Source organism: Lipophrys pholis, assembly GCF_963383615.2.
Source record: "Lipophrys pholis genome assembly, chromosome: 17".
Taxonomy (NCBI): Eukaryota; Metazoa; Chordata; class Actinopteri; order Blenniiformes; family Blenniidae; genus Lipophrys; species Lipophrys pholis.
The window spans coordinates 10,047,012-10,067,693 of NC_137643.1; the positions used below are offsets into that span (position 1 = coordinate 10,047,012).

Genomic DNA, 20,682 nt, shown 5'->3' on the forward strand with positions numbered 1-20,682 from the left:
ACATAGCTGAAAGAGAGAGCGCTGGCTGGTGTCTCTTGGCAACACTTGTGAAAATCCCCAGGAGTGTGTCCCCCAGCCATCCACGTGTTTCCACAAATCAGCACTACGCAGCAAAAGCTTGAGGTGAAAGGAAATGCTGTAAAAGAAATCAAGTACAAACATGACATCATTGAAAGACTATTTCAAAAGTGACTTATTTGATGTTTGGAAGTCCTAAAATGTAGGTATACCTCGTCCATAGTGGTCAAAATAGGGGAGGTATTAGCTGTTCTTGGAAGTTTCCAAAAGAAAAGAATTAACCAAGTGCCATCACCCTGAATTTTTTAGCCATGAAATCACTGCACATTTGAACTACATGAACGGAGGAGTCGTATTCTGGCAAAGACTCTTTTGCATTTGGACGGGGGCACGAAATCAGCATGAAACGAAGAGCAATCTAATCATGTAAATAGTGCTATCACCAGAGATAAGACCGGCTGAGATGTGGATTATTAGATTAGACTGAATACATCCCCTTAGTCTCCATTAAACATGTCAATTAGAATTCAAGATTTACAGATTTCATATCTTTGGAATTCTCAGGAAATCCTTGCAATGCGAATGAACGTTGACGGCCCGTGCTTTGTTACATGCATACATGTGACAATTTCCCTATAAATATCCGAACTAAGTGAAAGGTAGAAGGTAGAAATGCAGCATCTCAAAATCCACCCAACCAGTCATTCTTCTTCTATAGCGCTTTATCAAATGATAGCTAACAATGCACAGATCACCAATTCATCACGAGACTAACACGGAAACCTACAACTATACACAGACTCACAAGCAAATTTAAAGTGACCAATAGACCTCAAGTGCATGTTTTGAGGCCAAATAGTGCTAACGCCAACACCACTATGTGGCCAACATTACAAATGAATGAACAAATTCAGCTATGATTATGAACTATGATTATGATGCGTACACAGTTATTTAAAGTGACTGATGGGCAGCTTTTGCCAACAACCGTGGCACATGCCATCAGGATGGTAAACAGTCTGATTCAGCTCCATCGATCAGTATCAGTAAATTTATTCTGAACCTCTGTCATTTTTATAAAAGTTAGTGAAACTGCTCAATGTAACACAATCACTGAAGAGGCAATTGCATGTGGTTAAGATTCAAATGGCCTTGCTGGTGTTATCACTGTGTGGCCCAGTCAAAAGCCCAAACTATGAGATTTTCTCACAAACAGACTAAAATCGAAAATCAAAGACTTTCAAACTTTTTTCCAGTGCTTGCGGATTTTTGAGGTATTGTAAGAACAGCACACAGTATGCTGAAAACAATGGTTATGTCGTTGTGCGATGGCAACAGATTTTTACAGTTGTTTCCTAGAATTTTATTTAAAAGGGATTTTTTTATATATATATTTTTATTTTATAATTTTAATATTGAAGTGTTTTGTTTTGTTTTTGTGCTAATTATATTGAAGAATTTGTTCACTAATGGGTGATGAAACAGGAATACGCAGTGTGTATTAGGTAAGCGTGCTAGTTAGTTTAAAGATATTTGTTCAAGTACAAATTGCATCGTTCATTCAGACTTTGGGGTCTTTTTTTTTTTTTTACCTATAGATTGATTTTTATCTGTCAACATCATGATTGCAAGTTGCAAATATTTGTTTGTAATGTTGCATGTTTGCTAAAATTGGTGCCAGAATTCAAACTGAGAGGACAGGCAAAGTAAATCCAGAGGAAGCTGTACTTCTATACCTGGATTATTTTATCATTTTGCCCAACCATGCAAATTCGGTCAAAGCACAGTGAAGCAGTTGGGATGAAATGCAAAATACTTCTGTGGCTTTCATTTTTGACAGTGGACGTCTTCACTTTTCTTCTGCACTATTGAGCATGCTGATCTAGCTCCGTCCTGTGGGAAACGTATTGACAATGTTTGTTTTGAACACCATTTACCGATGGCAAATGGTCTGTCACTTTCATGACGAACACTAGATGTCAAATCGTCTGCACTTGGTTTATTGTATTTTCCAACTCTGAGGCATGACAGTGCTACGGAGAGAAACAGGTTCTGTGTGTATGAGTCCATAAGAGCTTCAGTGCATGTGTGCATGAGATCAGTAAAGGAGGAAATTCAGGACAGCAACCCTAAGTATCCCTCTTCTCTATAAAGAAGGTAATAAAAGGCTCCTGGTTAACAGTAAGAGTTCATTAGTCAGACAGGCGACTGCAGGTCTCTCCGATCAGGACCTCACGCCATCTATCAGCTACAGTCTGACATGGGCTCTGTACCATTAGCTGCTCGCTACGCACACAATTCCAGCTCTGTGGCCTATAACACGGTTTGTTTAGTGATGTATTATCCGAAGACAAATTGCTTCATTACAACATGTAGAGCAGCCCTGAGCAACATTTACGGTGGAGCTGTTTCAGTGTGTGTGCACTGGTGTGAGAGCGGGTGTGTTCGGGGCTGCGGACTGGGGTTTGTTCACCAAATGAAGTTGGGACTATTCAAAACAAAATGCTCCGACAAACTGCTGGTGCAACATAAGAAAGAACAATTTAATCTGTTTAGTTATCTATTTATCCAGCTATCCATCCGTGAAAACCCACACATACACACGCATCTGCACGAGCACAGTCATAAGGACTGGGTCACGGCCGATACAGCTTGGTTGGATCTCTTATCACCATTGCACAGCCTTTTGTGATCGCATGTGGCATGATTGCCTGCTTTGGATGGGCATGACAGATGTGTATACCATTGCTACTGTGCATGGGCACTTAGGGAGTGTGTGTGCTTGCGTGCATGCAGGCTACATCTGTGATTGCACTGTCTGTTGTTATCGCTCTTGGCGCACAATGGGCTCACCAACTGTTCTCCGCGAACAGGGCCCAGTAGTCATGGACAGGGAAATAGTAGCCACCGTGAGCGGACAGCAAATGGACAAAAGGTTCGATGTGTATCAGAGACTACCGAGTAAAGAGCCGCGATATGCCACATGAATGCATGCTGGGGCTCACTACCGGCAACAAATCACAGTGGTTACAGTTCCATGCAGTCCTTGTACATCGTCTCTCCACAGTCAGTCAAAGCCAAAAAACACAGAGAATTACAATCCTGGACGGATGCAAATATACACCAACCACTGCATGGGGGCAAACACAGGAGACATTGCTCACAGAAGATTTGATGTGTTTAGTGTGACTGTTTATTTCTGTCAAATAAATGTTAAGGGCGTTCATCTAGTAGGTCCTCCGTGATTGTCCTTAGGATGATTGCAATGGCTGAATACTTTCTCCCTGAAGAAAATCAGAGGAGCAGTCCTGGCAAAGATAGGTTATATTTTCCCAAAGTTAATAATCTTCCATTTAAATCCTTGTGTAAATATGGAAGCTTGTCTTTCTTTTGATGAGGAAATTCTAATTACCTTTTATGATAGTTATATGTTATTTTTTCCATTTTTCAGCTCCTTGTGTAATAGTTTAATGGCTTTTTAGAACAGCTTTTTAACAGTAGGAAAGCCTCCATTACTGGTTCACTGCTGTGTGCTGTTGGAATTTTTTTTTTTAAAGAAAACGCTATATGTGTCCCATCTGAGATTGAAAATTACCTCCTAATGTGTCTTAATGGTATCAAGACACATATAAAATTAAGAGAAAAAATATGTGGAAAGAAGAAGAAAAATACTACAATCTAGCCAGTGCTAATGTGTTACTTCATAAAACAGCACTGGTGTTTCGTATTGTCCTGTTGAGTGGTTTCATTTCCCCGTGTGTTTCCGATATGTTTTATTCACTTGTGGTTTCTACGGTTTCATTTCATGTCATGTTGTTGCATTTAACCTTGTCAGCCTCGTCACAGAGATCACAATGATGTGTTTGCGTTTAATGTTGTCATGTTGGGTCATGTGGGATTACTTCCATCTCTCGGTCTCGTCCCGTCGTGTTTCAGCTTTATGTTTCCGAGTGTTGTCTTGCCATGTTTCATGTTTGCAGGTGTGGTTGATATCTCTGGACGTGGGCCATGTTGGTTAGTTTTATTCAGTTCATCTCTGTTATTATATCACATGCTCACACCAAAACATATCTGTTAATATTCATGCAGCAGATTACAGAAAGGTATTCAGATTACAGAAAGCTAATCAGTCCATCATACAATGTTGGCTTTCTTTTTGTACAAAATACAGATTGTTGAATTTTTCAGATAAAGTTTGACTCAAACTGTTGAGTTTCTTTTCCCTCGACATTCAAATATATTAAAACATCTAAGCCTCTTCACATTTGGTGCTTAATAGCTGAAACTTTTTGGTTTTAATGTCAGATGCTCCTTATGTCCTTTATGCTTTCTCCCCAGTTGGCGCCTTTCGATTGAATGACTTCTTGTCATTATCTATATTTATCTTTTACTGGGGCTTTTGTCCTAACAAATTAAATATATACAGGATGTATGCGGAAAAGAACATTTAACTTGTTATTGCTCGAGGCTACAATTGCATTATGATGATCTGCAACGTGTGTGTGTGTGTTTCTTTTCAGTGTCATGGTTCATCTTTTGTCTCTCTGGCCACGTTTACACGTACCTGGGTATTTTAAAAAACTGTGATATTTCTCTGCATTTTGGCCTTTTGGATTCTGATTAGCTATCATGGTATCATGCTTCTCGTTACACTGCCCCCTACAGATTTGGCATGCTCATAGTAGCCCTGGACCAGGTGTATATGCAGGTCCGTGTAAATGAAGATTTTTTTGGTAAACAATTAGGTGTAAATGAAGATTTAATGGGGGGGTAACGCAAAGGGGAAAATATCCATTTTTATAGAAACCCAGGTACGTGTAAACAGGTCCCGTGTTTCTCATTTCAGGCTCCTTGCCCTCCCCTCCTCGTGTTTGATTGCTGTTCCCTGTCCAAATGTCTTTCAGCTGTGCCTGAGTGTGTGATTGGCTTCACCTGGTGGCTTTGGTATATAATGTGCTTTCCCTATGTGTTCTTGTGGTCAGTCCATCTGTGTGGCTGTTCTTTAGTGTCCATGTGTCTCAGTGTTTCTCACAGATAATGGTCCCTTACATTTGTGGGCTGGTTTTATAGTTTGGGGTTTTTACTTTCACTTTTTGGCAATTTTTTTGTTTGTTTATTTAAATATTTCACACTTAAACTTGTGAGCTTTTTAAGCATTGGCATTGCAATTCTAGTGAGTTTCATCAAGGCATTTTCATAACAATTCTGAATTCTCTCTGTTAGTGAAGTATTTTTGATGGTGTCCTTGATTTGCTGAAGTTATAACAATGGCTACTGAAGTTGACCAAACAAAGATCAAATATTTTTTGACAATTAAATAGTTTGAGTTCATGAACTTAAGCTACTTCAGGCAATCGGTGTCTACAAATGGGTCTGACTTGAGCTACCTCATCCGGTTTGACAGTGTGGATAGGTGCAGGTGTCTGTCATGGAGAACAAGATCGAGACGAAGCCAGAAAGGCCATTATTGTTTGATGGCACCTGCCTGAGTCTCCATAGATCCCACCTGTGGCCATGACAACCAAGCTGCCCTCTGGAAACAAGTGTTAAGTGTTGTTGACCCCTGAGAACCAGATGTGCACATGCTGCGATCGTTCACATTGCATGCCACCAAAATCACAAATGCCTGGGCACACACTGTATGTGACAAATTGACACACCAGCTCCTTAATTTCACTTTTCTCAGTGTACTAAAACACATGCCATCTACTGTATGCGTGTACCCTCGTGTGCACACCCCCTGACAAGAAGCAGATGATGATTGGCTCTTTGTTTTTGGGGCTAAGAATTACACCAGCCTTAATGTAATTACAGGACCGGCAAGGACAGTCTCTCTGGTTATTGCTCTATTGTGGATCCCCTTGAGAGCAGCAGACAGGAACATGCGCAAAGTATTTGTCCAATCTCTAATGACAACAGCACACCCATTCCATGGTAATCCTATCGTTTCTGTCCACTCATGGGAGAGGGACAGGGAGGTGAATGCCGTGCCTGAGAGCCTATGTCTACATGTGTGTATGAAGGGGAAAGGAAGGGGGTGGGAGGGTTGATGAAGAGCAGGAGAGCAGCAGTGATGGGAAGAGAGAGAGAGAGAGGATGTAAAATTTGCAGGATTACGACATAATAATGGCTGACAGACGTGATACTGAGCTATACTGAAGTCATGGTTTTAAAAAGGTCAGCTAGAGTAGCAAGGCCTTGGTCATGATCTGCTTTGCTTGTGAATTAAATAAATCATTATAAGTGAAGCATTTCAAATCCATCCCACTGTGTCTCTCACTTGCACACGTTCAGTGATGGAAATTCTCCAGACGTGCTGCAGCAGGACATGTCTCCTGGGGTTGGTAACCATAAGCACACAAACACATATTCTCCGGGATCTTGTTTGCAGAAGAGCGTGTTCAATAAATAGACGAAAGCGTCACAAATATCACTTTGAAATGAAGTTACCAGCTAAATAACAATGTTGTAATAGTCCTAATGCTCACACCACATTTGGGATTTCAGAGCAACTTTTGCAGCAGTTTGCAGTGAAACAAGCGACAGCAGCGGATAAACATTCGCTGTGTTAATTGTCTGTGCAAATGGCTTGGCTGGGGATCAATGGCAACTTTATAAATGCACCAGCAGAAGCAGCCAGACAGACTGACTTAGCGTTGCACTCGGCATGCCAGCAGCCATCTTGTCAGTATTTTCAGCAGAACTGAATAAAGATGGGAGATTTTCATCCACATGCCAGCTCCTTTCTATTACTGCTTTAACGTTTTTTTTTTTTTTTAAAGCTTTTGTTTCTGCCGTTGCCTCACAATCTCTCTCTCCAACCACTCTATACTTTCTCAATCTTGTCCTTTTCAAGTCATCACTTCTGCCTCCCCCATCTCTTCATCCATCCTCCCTCCCAGTTTCTCTCTCCTGATTTTCCTGTGGGTGTCTCTCCCCTGGTGCCTCGGTAACGTTTGACGTTAATGGCAGCCAGATGCCTGATTTGCCACCCTTTGGAGTCATTGTACATCTCAATGACTGTAGTTTTGGAAGAAAAAAAGAGAGAAAGATGAGGGGGGGCATGACAAACAGATGTCTCATTATTGCATCTACTGTGAAAACAAAATAGGATGGCATCAAGAAGGGAAGATTAAAATTTGACAATGACAAATCCATTTCAAACCTAATTGATTATCACAAACTGAATTCATCAGAGCTTTTACTGCACGACAGGGCCGCTTAGTTGTAATTAAGATGCAAGGGATTCACAGCGACATATGTGCAGTTTAGATACCTGGTTCATTTTGTTTTATGAGAAATTATAAGAGGATGTTATTGGTCTTGATTCCATGTTGTTGTAAAGGAGTTTGTATGTAGAATTCCCCACAATGTTCTAAACTGTCTGGTAAAGGTCAACACATATGCAGCGTCAGTTAAAAATCATGTTGCAAAGTAAAATTTTAAATCCTCACATTGTATCTGAGGTTTTGAAGGTGGGAAATTAATCAGCTAAAATTAACTTGAAAGTGAGGCAATTAAGTGTTATTAAACCAATTGCTGTTTTTTGATTCCCATAAACACTAACGAAAGTAACACTGCAAAGTGTGAAAAGTGTGACTATAAAATTAGATACTCTAATCTGTTTTGTTTGAGATTAGATTGAATATTAATTGGCTGGTTTTAACAATCGCTGTGGTGGTGATTTCCCCTTTCATGACATCGCCGGTCTTTAGCCACCACTTATCAGGTATAATGAGGTGAATAAAAAGGTATGAATCAAATGAAAACCAGTGTTTGTCAGTATACATAGTGTGTTTATAAGTGTACCTTTACCCATCTGTACTGTGTTAGACAGCGGAGCTAACAATTTTTGTTCACAGTAAAAGTAAAAAAAAATTCTAACCGAAGTTGTGTTTTAGTTTGTGAAGTAATGACGACTATGTTTAAAGATTTCAATTTAAGACTATTACCAGACAAATTAAGTAAATAACCGGGATGATCCCCTAAACCTCATCACAGTGCTTGAGTAAACTGCAGTTCGAGTCACTTCATTCAAATAAAACAAGAAAACAAGGTAGCAATCTGTGCAGAATAGCACTGCTAGTTGGCCCACCCTAAGGTCACTTCGATGTTGTTTACCCAGATAAACTCTCATCCCGCCCAGTCTGAGACGGCTCATTACGCCAGCGATGCTGAAAGGCATCCTTCCACTTAGCTCTATTGAAGGTGAAGGCTTCAAGAAGTTAATGGAATACCTTGAGCTTGAATACGCCGCGCCGAGATGCAAAAATGGTGCAAAGTGCTTCGAAATTCAGCAGCATTTGAGAATCTGATATGCTGGTTAAAGACTGTGATTAAAGGCTTGAAAGAGCTCCTAATACATCCAATATTCTCACAGACAATACTATAAATTGTGCTGTAGTTTGACATTTTCTCTTTTTTGTCGTTTTCTAATTGATAAATTGACAAATTTTACTGAGAAATTAGTTGTGAGGATAATACCTGATCAAGACCATAAAACACACTGCTTTTATTTCAGCAGAATCGAGTTCAGCTCGGCGTTAAGTCTTTCATGATTGTTTTTTTTTTTATGCCCCTCTGAAAAATTAAATGTCCCCCTCTGTTTTTGAACCAAGCGCAGAGGTATCGTAAAAGTATTTCTGCCTGCACACAGCCTATCCAACATCTTTTGAGCAGCACTTGAGCACACAGCCTGACTGCTTTGCAAGTAACCAATTGACTCTCTTAGCATGCTCTTTCTAAGTGGAATCCAGCTATTGCCTTGCTCATGCAATTAGCTCTTAACTTACTCAGCAAGACCTGCAGCATGAACATTTCTCTCACTTCATCAAATCAGGAAGACAAACGCAGGCAGTGACAATCAAACTTCCTGTAATCTACTTTCAAGAAATGCGAAGCTGCAAGGTGTAATCAGGCTTGATTTTACTTATTGCACTTCCGTGGGCAACACCACAGAGCTGATATCAAATAAACCGTTGTGTACCTACGGGAAGGATGTTCCTAACTGGTATGATTGTGGGACATTGCCCCAGAGAAGAGGAGCATACAAACTTAAAGAATGGTCAAGAGGGTTAACTCTTTCCATGGTGAATAAAAGATTTGAGGAGTAAAACATATTGAATTTAACATGACTGAAACTCACAATAATTTTTTTCTTCCATCATTGTTTTTCATCATGATTATTTACATCTTTAATAAAAACAACAGCAGTTAATAGCTTGATGACATTTGTGCCCTTAAAATTATACTTCTAACAACGAAGAAAGGATGCTGTGTGAAATAATGGGATGAGGCTGTGAGTCCATTCGTCCTGCAGCTGAACAACACTGCACATCTTGACTGCCCAACTGAACACAATATCCTGACCTCGGGCACTGCTGCAGGGGCGCCAACTGACGACAGCGCTGACCATATGTGGAAGTGTGTGTGTGTAGTGGGATTCTGTTTGTGTGGCTAATTTTGGTGAAATATTATGCGCGTGCCCATGTGTCAGGGTAACAGTTGTTGAGCCAGCTTCGGGGTATGTAAGAGCTTTTTTTATCAAGAAAGTTCACATTAATGGTCGTCTCGCTCGTGCCCTGCAGGCCACTGGCAGCCTGACTGAGACAAAGGTCAGCAGTTTGTTCTCAGTTTTGACACATTCATTAAATTTGTGACCCATGTTTCCCTAAATATGTGTGATTCAGAGTTGGAAAACATTGATATTAAAGTAACACCGTGATGAACCTTTATAAAGAAATGGTTGATGCAAGCGCACATGATCCTGGCAGCTGTTAACAGATCTAATGTGAATGTCTTATGGAATGCTGTAATTGCTGCTTTTCTTTTTTTTTCTTTTTTCTTTTTTTTTTCAAATGGCCATTAAACTGTGTAGCCTCAGAGAAATAATGTGAATGGCATTACGATATGATCCAATAAGAATTAAGAGGCTGGCCATTTCCTCTTCCTGCACAGAAGATGATATAATCCTATTTCGGGATCTCCATCTCATACCCTATGCATCTCGTTGCCTCTCTCTCTCTCGCTCGCTCGCTCTCTCTCTCTCTCTTACTGATTCTCCCCTGAGATCCTGTTCGTTCTATGAGAAGGGCTGCTGCACATTGATCCCCACTATCTGTGTCGGGTCAGTGGATACAGCCACACTCAGCACTTTCTGCCTGCCTGGAGAGTACCCAGGCTGTCACACGCCGCCTTCACCCCTACTATCACCGAACATTTACCCTCTCCTATAGGAACAGCGCCAGGCAATCTTCACTGACCCTCCTGGGTCACCACTATGACATCAGATGTTCAGATAATATGTGGTGTTTATATAAGACCATGACACACAACATGCTCATAGCTGTGACTTTGATTGCACACGACGTGACTAATTTATGCAAATGGTCAAAGGTGACTTAATGTATGTGCATCACAGTACTGCTGGTCTGTCTTTCTAGATAAACGTATAAATGCCTTTACCACAACAAACTGTCCCCGGCCCTAACAGCACCAACAGCTCTGAAACCGCTCGCTTTGACTTAAGACCTATGCTTAGCAGCACAGTGACCTCCATTATGCTAATGCATTTTCACTGGAAACCTAACTTCCTCTGACAAAACGACAGAATTCCTAACATACGCTCAGAGGGGTATTCAGCCTCCCGTGAACAAGCGTACTGTACAGTGGTTTCAGGCTTGCCAACATGTGCACCAATGTGACATGTTGCATCTAGTCCTCTGAGGAGAGCAAGGGAAGCGGCTCATTTTTGTGTGCAGTATCGCTGAACGTAGGTCACTGCAAGCACACTCTCAGGGGGGCCCGTGGTAGTGCATGGGTGGACAGCCACGCACTATAAATACCCATCTGCATAGTTTTTTCTAGCACACTGCACATAGACACTATCTGCACCTCCAAATGCAAACTCTTTGACCATCTTTGTATTGATTTGCACTTAAAGAATATTTCAACTACAATATAGGAAAATACGATTGACAAACGACCATCACCTCTATAAAAGATTTTACTGGATTTAGGACTCCTACAAAAACGGGAAACCCTACTGTGTGAGTGTTCCAGAAGTTCTATCCATTTGCTTGCTGCCATTCATGAGACAACGGTCACCAAAAAAACCAACGGTATTGGGTAACTGTAGATGCTGGGGAAAAAGGGTAATTTGTCATATGCAATTAAATTGTAAATCAAACAGTCCATCAGTGCAAAAGACAAAGCTGTGAACTCTGGGGGATTACAAAGAACCTGCGCTGTAATTATTCATTCTCTTTATTAGCATAAAATAGAAGAAAGGGTGAGTGTCACAAAACCATCTCGGCATTTTTATGAATATGACGAACCATTTTGTGGTGTTGGAATAATTTCAATATAAGCTCCAATCTGTGCATACATTTTTAATCAAATGACAACCCTAATAGGTAAAATGTTCAGCTCTAGCAGATGTATTTAAATGTCATCGTCTTCCGTCATGTATCTTGATATTCTACAGCAGTCTCTGTCCTTGAAGGCCTCTTAACACTTGTCGGGTTTCCTCCAATTAAGAGGAACTTGAGTATGATTGCTGCTTTAGATTAATACATTTGGAAGTGTATAAACGCTGCCACCTGAACCCTGACGCATCATTTGGACAGATGGTCAAAATGCAAACAGGAATAAAATGATACTTTTCCTGCTTAGCTCGGCTCCAGGGTAGCACAAGTTTGCCCACAGCCTTGTCTCACTTGTGAGCACTAACAAATATCTCTTCACATTCAAGGGTGCAGTTCATAAAATGAAGTCATGGCGCGTCTATGGATTACAGTCGGTGGCAGTAGTCAAGTACTGTAGGCCTTGAAGTGTCATGCTTTGTCTTGAGCTTTGGAAGGGTTTTTTTTTTTGTTTTGTTTTTAATTTCCAGTAGACACTTTTCAAGAACTCCAGCCTCTGCTCAGAATCCTCAGACTGGATTCTCAGTTTAACACACTGGGTTTAAAGACATCAAGAGAATGGCATCATTACAGTTGTTTTATTCTATGAACTTGTCTTTAAAAGGTTTACATTAAAAGTATACGGTATATGCAGTGAAAAAAAAATGTTTTAATCTTTTTTTTAGTATTACAATCCCAACAAGTGGAGCAGCAGGCTCCCCCTCGCTGGTTTTGAAGCCTGATTTAATTTTCCCAAAGTATATAGGATGTTAATTTATTCAAGAACTTACCACCACTGTTAACTATTCTGCCAAAACTGTGATCTTCTCCTCAGTAGCCCCTCTCAAGGGCCTGCCACTCATCCCATAAGCCGGTGAACTAGCGTAGCTTAGCCTAGAACCTTCTCACTGCCCAAAGTCTCCCTTCCATCCTCTTCCAGTGCTTCCTGTCCTCTCCAAAGCTTTGATCCTCTAAGCCTGCAGAGTTACAGTATCAGTCCTTGGTTACACTAAAACTCACACTTGCACATCTAGAGCTGCAGTGAAGGACCAACTCCTGCTCCACCGCTAAGTTGATAATCCATCCTGCTTCTTTTCTACCTCAAACTCTCTGGTTTTAAAAGCAATGATGTATTCTCATCTGGAACTGCCTCACCCTGCTTTAATGCTTTTATTGTTGAAACATCGCAGGAGTTCAGTCTCAGCCTGATCGGACTAGTTTCACACCAACTCGCATTAGATCCCCATCTCCAGGCGTTCAACGTCGGCACATCTGCTCCACTTCCAGCAGCTGCTCCTTCAGCCTTCAGAAAACGGAGTAACTGGCCTCCGTTCTCATGCTTCTCACCATGATGGACACCCCCGAGCGGCACAGCACCCCCATCATCTGCCTCACCACCCAGTTCCACACCACAAGGGGGCTGGACTGGACCTGCTCCGTCGACCCATGGCTCCACTGACAGGGGATAAAGGGATAAAGAGCCTCTGCTCAGGGACTGATTACTTACATCTGCCAGGCTAAATCCCAGTGCCCATAGACACACACACATACATGTACAAACATCACACATGGACACACATTTGGCCTGCTGCTCGCTGCAACAAATGCACTCATGCATGCATTGTTTTCTGACATAAGCATGTGGTATGTGGAAGGCTCTCGTGTGTGTGTGTGTGTGTGTGTGTGTGTGTGTGTGTGTGTGTGTGTGTGTGTGTGTGTGTGTGTGTGTGTGTGTGTGTGTGTGTGTGTGTGTGTGTGTGTGTGTGTGTGTGTGTGTGTGTGTGTGTGTGTGTGTGTGTGTGTGTGTGTGTGTGTGTGTGTGTGTGTGTGTGTGTGTGTGTGTGTGTGTGTGTTAAAGATTACATGGCAAAGAACACATGTATGGTAAACCGTTATAAGCACAGCCATTGCTAACTTCACATTATTGCTTTGGTAAACATGCCACTGGCTCCAAAAGCAATATTGTATCCATCACAACGATAAGCCTGTAACGAGAAAAGGTCTTCCCCATCCATAAATACCCATGATTGTTGAAACACTTACAGTACTTCAGCCCACTTCATCTGATATAGAAACACAAGAAGAGCTTCTCGTATCATAAGATGATATTGTACCATATTTCTCTCCCTAAAGGCTCGGGTTTTCTCATAATCTCTGTAAATATAAAACAGTAATATTCAGTTGCAGCACACCGCTGTTTGTACTTGTGCAGTGTTCTGTGGTCCCTCGTTGACTTTAACCATATCAAAAAGTGCAAGATGATTTCACTTGTAAATATACCACAAACTATGAGTATTTTTCAGTCCTTGCTCTGCTATGTTCTTTTTTTTTTTTTTTTATCTTCATTTTTCTTTTCTTTTTTTTTTTTAAATCTATTACTGCCATGAATAGCATGCCACCACAGGGCAAATGTTCCTCATAACACAGCACACTGTGTAGCAACAACTATGTGTTCGTCTCTCACAAACAAAATAACATCAAAGAGAAGGGGCATCCAATATTTGTATTAGGAAATTTCCAAACACACGATCAGAGCTTGTATTTTTCTGCTGGCCTGTATACAAAAGCAGAGTGAAATATCATGGAGTTGGCATCCGCGATGCCACTGTGTAACCAAGTTCAGCCTTTGACCGCAATGTCATCAAATAACACTGTTCTCATGAGGTCCCATTGATTGGCAGTATTAGAAAACTGGCATCCCTGTCAGACACTCCCACCAAGCTGATGTCAGCCTGGCCCACTGACCTCTTGCTTCCAGCTCATCTTTCTCTCTCAGGGAATAGAGGAGAAAAATCATAACGCTCATAACAGCATATTAATCCCACGGTCTGAGTGCATGCCGCTTCGGAGGGTTTACCCCTGTCAACGGAGATTTGTGTGCTCTTTCACACACATGTACCTGTGGTATAGGATACTGAACGAGTGTTGTGCTGGAACAAGTGAAAGAATTACTGCTTTCTAAGACACAGCGGGGATGGGATACCCTGGATGGCTTAGTGAGACAAACTTGGATTAACTGGTGACCTAAAGTGTTCATTCTAGTTACCATTGATTGAAGTGGGTAGTGTTTTCAAAACACATTATGGCTATACCATTCTAAACTCCCGTGACCTCATCTGAGCTCACATAGACAAATAAAAATTATTTAGACATTGCAGTAGAAATTATTGGGCAAATGCGTCAAATTATTAGAATTTTAGAGATTTTATATTAAAGTATCACATCACAGCTGCTCAGACCAGATCTGAGCTGTTTAAAACAGATAACTCTTTAAACTTGAACCTGGATAGTAAAGCGAGGAGCTCGACTTCCGGAAACCGTCTCCTTGACTATTTATAATAGACTCTGATTTGAACTTGGCTTGGAGTCTTTTAATTCCATCTGGTTTGTTTCATACCTCACCAGGACTCTTAACCTAGACGACTTGTTTGAAACACATGGACTTTTGAAAAGCCGACCTATAGGTCCTTGGTCTGACCCGGGGATTCTCTGATCCAGACCCAAAGTCTTCAAACTAAATTCAGACTTTTTTCTTTTAACTAAACTTGAATCCTTTTCACCAAACTTGGAGTCTATTCAAGACATTTGACTATTTGAGGTACACAGTCTCTTTAAAAATGAACCTGAATTTTTTTGAACAAGCCAAAATGCTCTAGCAAATGGTTGAGCAGCATGTTGAGGGGTTAAAAACATTGAATTCTGTTGACTGATTCAAACACTTTAGGTATAAATAGATTGTGGAGGAGACAACACTGTCAGTACTTGCAGAGATTTACCAATGGCTAAACTTCAAGAGGACTTCAAACTGGAGTTGTTAGTGTTATCAAATAAATAGATCTTAATTTGGAGCTTGAACGTTGTTCAGCTCTTTTCAAGGGTGCCAGGATTTGGGTTAAAAAAAAAAAAAAGGAAAAAAGAATCGTACATCCAGTTACCGCCATCTTCAGGCTTGATGAGGACCAGCCCTGTAATCGTTAGAAAGAAACACTGATTCGTGACTGAAAATGCAGCTTATAAAGTGAAGACTGGCTAGGGGAGGGAAAATAAAGTCAATGCAGCATTTTCATTGATTTGAAGTGATTATCATCCTGGGATTGCGGTAACCTTAAAACCAAAGACAAGGGTCTTTTCCTGAGGAGTAATGCAGTAAGTTCCCTTTGATGGCAGCTTATATTTAAATGTGCTGGCAGATAGACGAGCTCAGGCTGGAGATGAAGGGATAAACCGGGTAATCGTTTAAGAAATAGGCTTGATCAGTTGACTTCACGGTGAAAAACACGTCCACGCACAAGGAAGCTGCGCAGATACCAAACCGTTTCCCCCAGTTGGACCGTGCAGAGCGCTGCGGGGCAATGCGCGCACCATCCACACGTGCACGCAGCGAAGCGCGCGTGCAAATACATACACACCATATGCAAACCAGCTTAATGAGAGGATCTAGTCTGCACATTTACCTCGGTGTCGTAGATTTTGGTGATGAGTGAAAACGAGTACTTCCTGGACTCCCGTATGTGCTGGATGGCGAGCTGGACCGCTGGTTCGATCCCCTGGCTGATGCTGCTCATCAGGGCCGACTCGTTCATGGGCATAAGGACCATGATGGGCAAGTTTTCCCCGTCCCTCGCGAACCAGCTGTTGTCCTGTCCGTGTTTGGTGCGGTCGTTGCACACCTTGGCCAGTGCAGGGTGAAAAAGCAAAACAGAGAGGAGCAGGCATCCCGTCGGGAGGAACATCTCCCAGCCGCTGCAGTCCCTCCGGGCTGGAGCCATGCTACCTTGAAGGGTGACCAAATCAAATCCCGCCGCGCTCTCACTGCTCGGGCATTGCAAATCCGGGCTCGTCCGGGATGCTCAGACGCCCGTCCGTCAAGGAAACCGTGTTTCAAAACACAACGGATACGAGAGCCGCAGCAGCCCCTGCAGTGGGCAAACTCGTCGGGATTGACACTGCAAACTGAGACAATATTTTCCTACCCTGTACGAATATTCCAAGGGCGCAAAGATTCGTGTTGCAGATGAAGATCTATTGCGTCTCGGTGTCCGTCATCCAAACGCCTGCTTCACCTGCAATTCAAACCACTTACGCACAAGAATGTTGTGATGGATGCTCCGAAAACAAGGAGAGGAACCCCGCAAGTGTACACAGCAATCAATCACTCTTGCTGACAGTTCTTGCGGATGCAAAAAATAGCCTCCGAAGTAAATTCCCAGCCTCTGCCAACTGTGGGCATCCCCTTCCAAACAGCAGCAGGCTTCAGTCAGACAACCCTCGAGATGTGCGATGGATGCGCAGATCAGGCTAAAAACAAACGCAGTTGGTGCTGTGCGCTTGGCTGCAGAGGTCCAAGGGGGAAGATGTCGAGAGAGTGTGCCTTGACAGCCCGTGGGACTGGGATGCTCATCTCCGATGGTGCGTCAGAGGAGCGCAGGAGCTGCTGCTGCTGCTGCTGCTGCTCACCGCGCGCGCAAGAGGGAGCACTGAATGTGGAGGAGGAGAGGAAACGAGGGAGGGAGGGGAGGAGGGCGATGGATATAGCACCGTGGTGGAAAGGCTGCATAGGCTTTAGGCAGGGCAGACTCGTCAGCCAAGGGTGATTTACTGGTCTTTTATGTGAGAACAGACAGACGACGATTCAGACATGTGTATGCTAGTATATGTATATAGGCTATATATATATATATATATATCAATTTGATTTGCTGGTATGTCCTGCAGTAGCATCAAAAAGAAAAACAAATCCTCCAAAGCTATATTTTTAGTCATTCATTAGTGATTCTCATCCTCGGGATGAGCGTGCTCTCGCAGACAGCTGCTGTGACTCCCCGTCCAGAACCATGTACCTGCTGCACCTGCAGGTACATCGCCAAGCTGATAAAACACAGCAGCTGACTGTGTGAGCTTCATCCCAGAGAGAAAAAGGAAAAAGGTCTCCTGCTCCTCTCAAATATGCATCATACAAATAATCAAAGTCTCTAGAAGACATGATTATATGATGCCTCCGTGCCCAAACTCTCAAACAGTGACCTCACAGGTTAACAAAGTGTACTCTGTTTTTTTTTTCAAATTGTCCGATGAAGTGTTCATGGTCCTTAAATTAATTCAGCAATCAATGTTTATTTTGCTGTTCCTTTGTGGTCACCGGGTAATTGCAACTTTCAACATATAGCAAGTTTATAGGACAAATGTCCCTCTTGTGATAACTGGGATTTGTACATATAGGTCTCCCACACTCAAGGTCAAGACTTAACCCCATGTCCCATCAGTTGTGGAGGACTGGAGTCTATCTCAGATGACTCTGGGTGACAGTGGGATACACCGTGAATAGGTCGCCAGTCTACCACAGGGCAAACACAGAGAGACAGATGGCCAGTCACATTCACACCTTCGGCCAATTTAGAATCACTAATTAATCTCAAATGCATGTTTTTGGACTGTGATCAAAAACTGGAGTGCCTGGAGAAAATCCACATATGCACAGGGAGAACATGTAAACTCCAAACAGACAAGCTCAGCCTGCACTTGAACCCCTTGACCTTCCTGCTACATGACTAACCATTCTGTGGTCCAAGACTATAGCTGATGTGTCATAATAATCGAGTTTGGAAACACTGGGACTGGATTTCAGGACCATGGACAGCTCTCTGGTCACTGCCTGCGCTCAGGAGCCTTTTCACTGTCCATGGTTCTGAAGTGTACAGACAGTACATTACTGTGGATCAGCACAACTGAGCTTTTCCTCTGCTTCACTTAACATGTGCACATTAGCCCATTACCTGTACTTCACCAGGTCAGGCTACACACACATTTTCACCCATGCCCCTTTGCACAAAGATTACTTCCTGCTTGCAGCACAGAGGTCCAAAAAACAGGCAATTATTGCAATAGTCTGCAACACATTTCATGTTATTGTTAAACAGGCGTGGGAAGAGAAGAGAATATGCTGCCAGGGGGTAACTGTTCTCCGCATGTGGGAAAAAAATATGAAGGCCTTTCAAGTCATCAGCTGCAAACCTATTTCATAACTGAGGTATATACAGTTTGACCTCCGCAATTACATCACATGTGATTACAGTCAGTGCAAGGGTGTTGTTTTAAAAAAAAAAAAAAGTGTGAATGAGAGCACAAATGGGGATGTAATGCATTTTCGTTATTTAAAATGAGAAGGAATGTGACACTTGTATGGCCACAGGTGTGAATAATAACAGCATTGTTCAATGTTTCCCATGCCATGAAAAAGAGCTTTGCATGAATGATGAATTGTTCAAGTTGATGTCCAAAATATGACAAAACACAGGGACTTTTGATGTGTCATCTGGTGACAGCTGAAAGTAATTTTAATCATCTTGTAGAGGATAATGTCAGCATAAGCTGTGGTATTAAATGAAACCAAGAATTTTATTTGGTCAGGGGAATACACTGTGCAGACTGCATCGTTATCAAAAAGCAGGCATTGTACGTGAAAAGAAATATCAGCAGGGCAGACATCCCTGATCCCATTTTCATCTCACCCTCCCGACAGAATCAATTTCCTTTATCTTGATGAGGGACTTAACGCATGAAGCTGCCATGGTTGACATGGCAGAGCTGACCCTCACAGATTCTTAAAACACAGGTCATTCATCAGAGGGACAAGCAGCTTCATGTGCACAACTCACAAAGGAATAGCTCCAGCCCCGGAGGATCACTGGAGTATTTGTTTATTTTGTTTGTTGTTGTTGTTTTGTCTGTCTCTCTGACAAGCACATTATTTAAAAGATTATTTCCAAATCAGACATCAATCAGAATGTAATATTTTCCAATATTGTCTTGGTTGAGGTGGATTAGTGTCATAACTTGCGTCAATAGATCAATAGATATATCTGAAACATAATGTAATTTTACATAAACAAGTGGCAACCAGGTGGCAAGTACAATGCGCAAGCATATACAGAAGAAGCTATTCAATAGCAGATAACATGTTGCCTGCTGTGTTCTATATATTAATTCACATGACCCTATTTCCATTCCCTTCTTGATAGTTATCCTTCTTTTCTATTCAGAGAAGACCAGATGAAGAAGTAGGTCAGGTTGTCATCCCATCTGTTTGTTTTGCACTAAACAACATCCTTCCCTGTTCAAAACATTTCTCCAATACCAAGGAAGCCTCAGATGACAAATGTGAGAGGGAAGATAATGGGTGTCAAGCAGAAGAACATTTTCAGCAGCAAAGTAAAAGGTGACAAAACTACAGTTGAGGGGAAATGCTGGCTAAATCTGTGCTGTATTTACAAAATACTGCATTTTCTTTCATAACAGTAACTACAAGCAATTCCAGGTTTGATCACATAAGGAGAATTTGATGTCAGCATCATTTGTTGTTTTCTAATGCTCAAAACTGACATCATGTTCTGCTCATTTAGAATTGCTATTTGTCTGGTTAATCCCTTTTGATGTTTCAAAAATAAAAATGGCCATTTCATTTCAGATTATGACTCATTCATTAAGCCTTCAATCACTGTCTCACAACCTACATTCATCACTAAACATGTCAGGCTAATATATAACCCCTAATTAGAACTTACTTGTGTAGTATAAAGCCACAGTGAAATGATTATGTTGATGAATGGATTCAGTGACTTGTTGCAACTTATATAGCTTCTTTTCCACCTGCATGAAGGGTTTATTTGATAATATTGAACTTGTTCATTGCTTGCATTTTACAAACAATGGGAAACAAATAGAAAGATTACTTGATTTCATAGAATTATGCAGCCAAACACCGGATGCTCAATGCAGACACACACACACACACACACACACACACACACACACACACACACACACACACACACACACACACACACACACACACACACACACACACACACACACACACACACACACACACACACACACACACACACGGGTGGCTGACATTGTTCCTGTTTAATAGAGATTAATGGGGTGGCCTGAGGACATCCCTCACCAAAACTCAGACAATACGCCACAAGATGCCCCATGAATTTTAAATGCCTGGTATTCAGAACAGAATAAATGAAAAAAAAATAAAATAAAATTCAGATGCTGTTATATTTCAGACCTCATATCTGTATGCCAACCAAAGAAAGGCCAGTTGACATCCTTAGTGGCTTGTTTACAGAATGAAAAGGCATCTGAAAGGAATGATGGATAAATAATCAACTTGATTCATCGTTCACAGAAATGCTTCTCTAATCATCATGCTCCATCTCACCAGTCAACTGCTTTGGGTAATATCTCTGCA

The 20,682-nt window shown here is 41.7% G+C and overlaps 1 protein-coding gene across 1 annotated transcript in view; it reads right to left on the reverse strand.

Moving 5' to 3' along the window:
• Positions 1-16,886, reverse strand: part of gabbr2 (gamma-aminobutyric acid (GABA) B receptor, 2) — a 197,413-nt gene extending 180,527 nt beyond the window's left edge. The window contains exon 1 of the mRNA XM_080485290.1: positions 15,875-16,886. Within this exon, the coding sequence (XP_080341416.1) occupies positions 15,875-16,189 (315 nt within the window). The 5' untranslated portion in view covers positions 16,190-16,886. The remainder of the gene's footprint in view (positions 1-15,874) is intronic.
• Between the last annotated feature and the right edge of the window lie 3,796 nt (positions 16,887-20,682).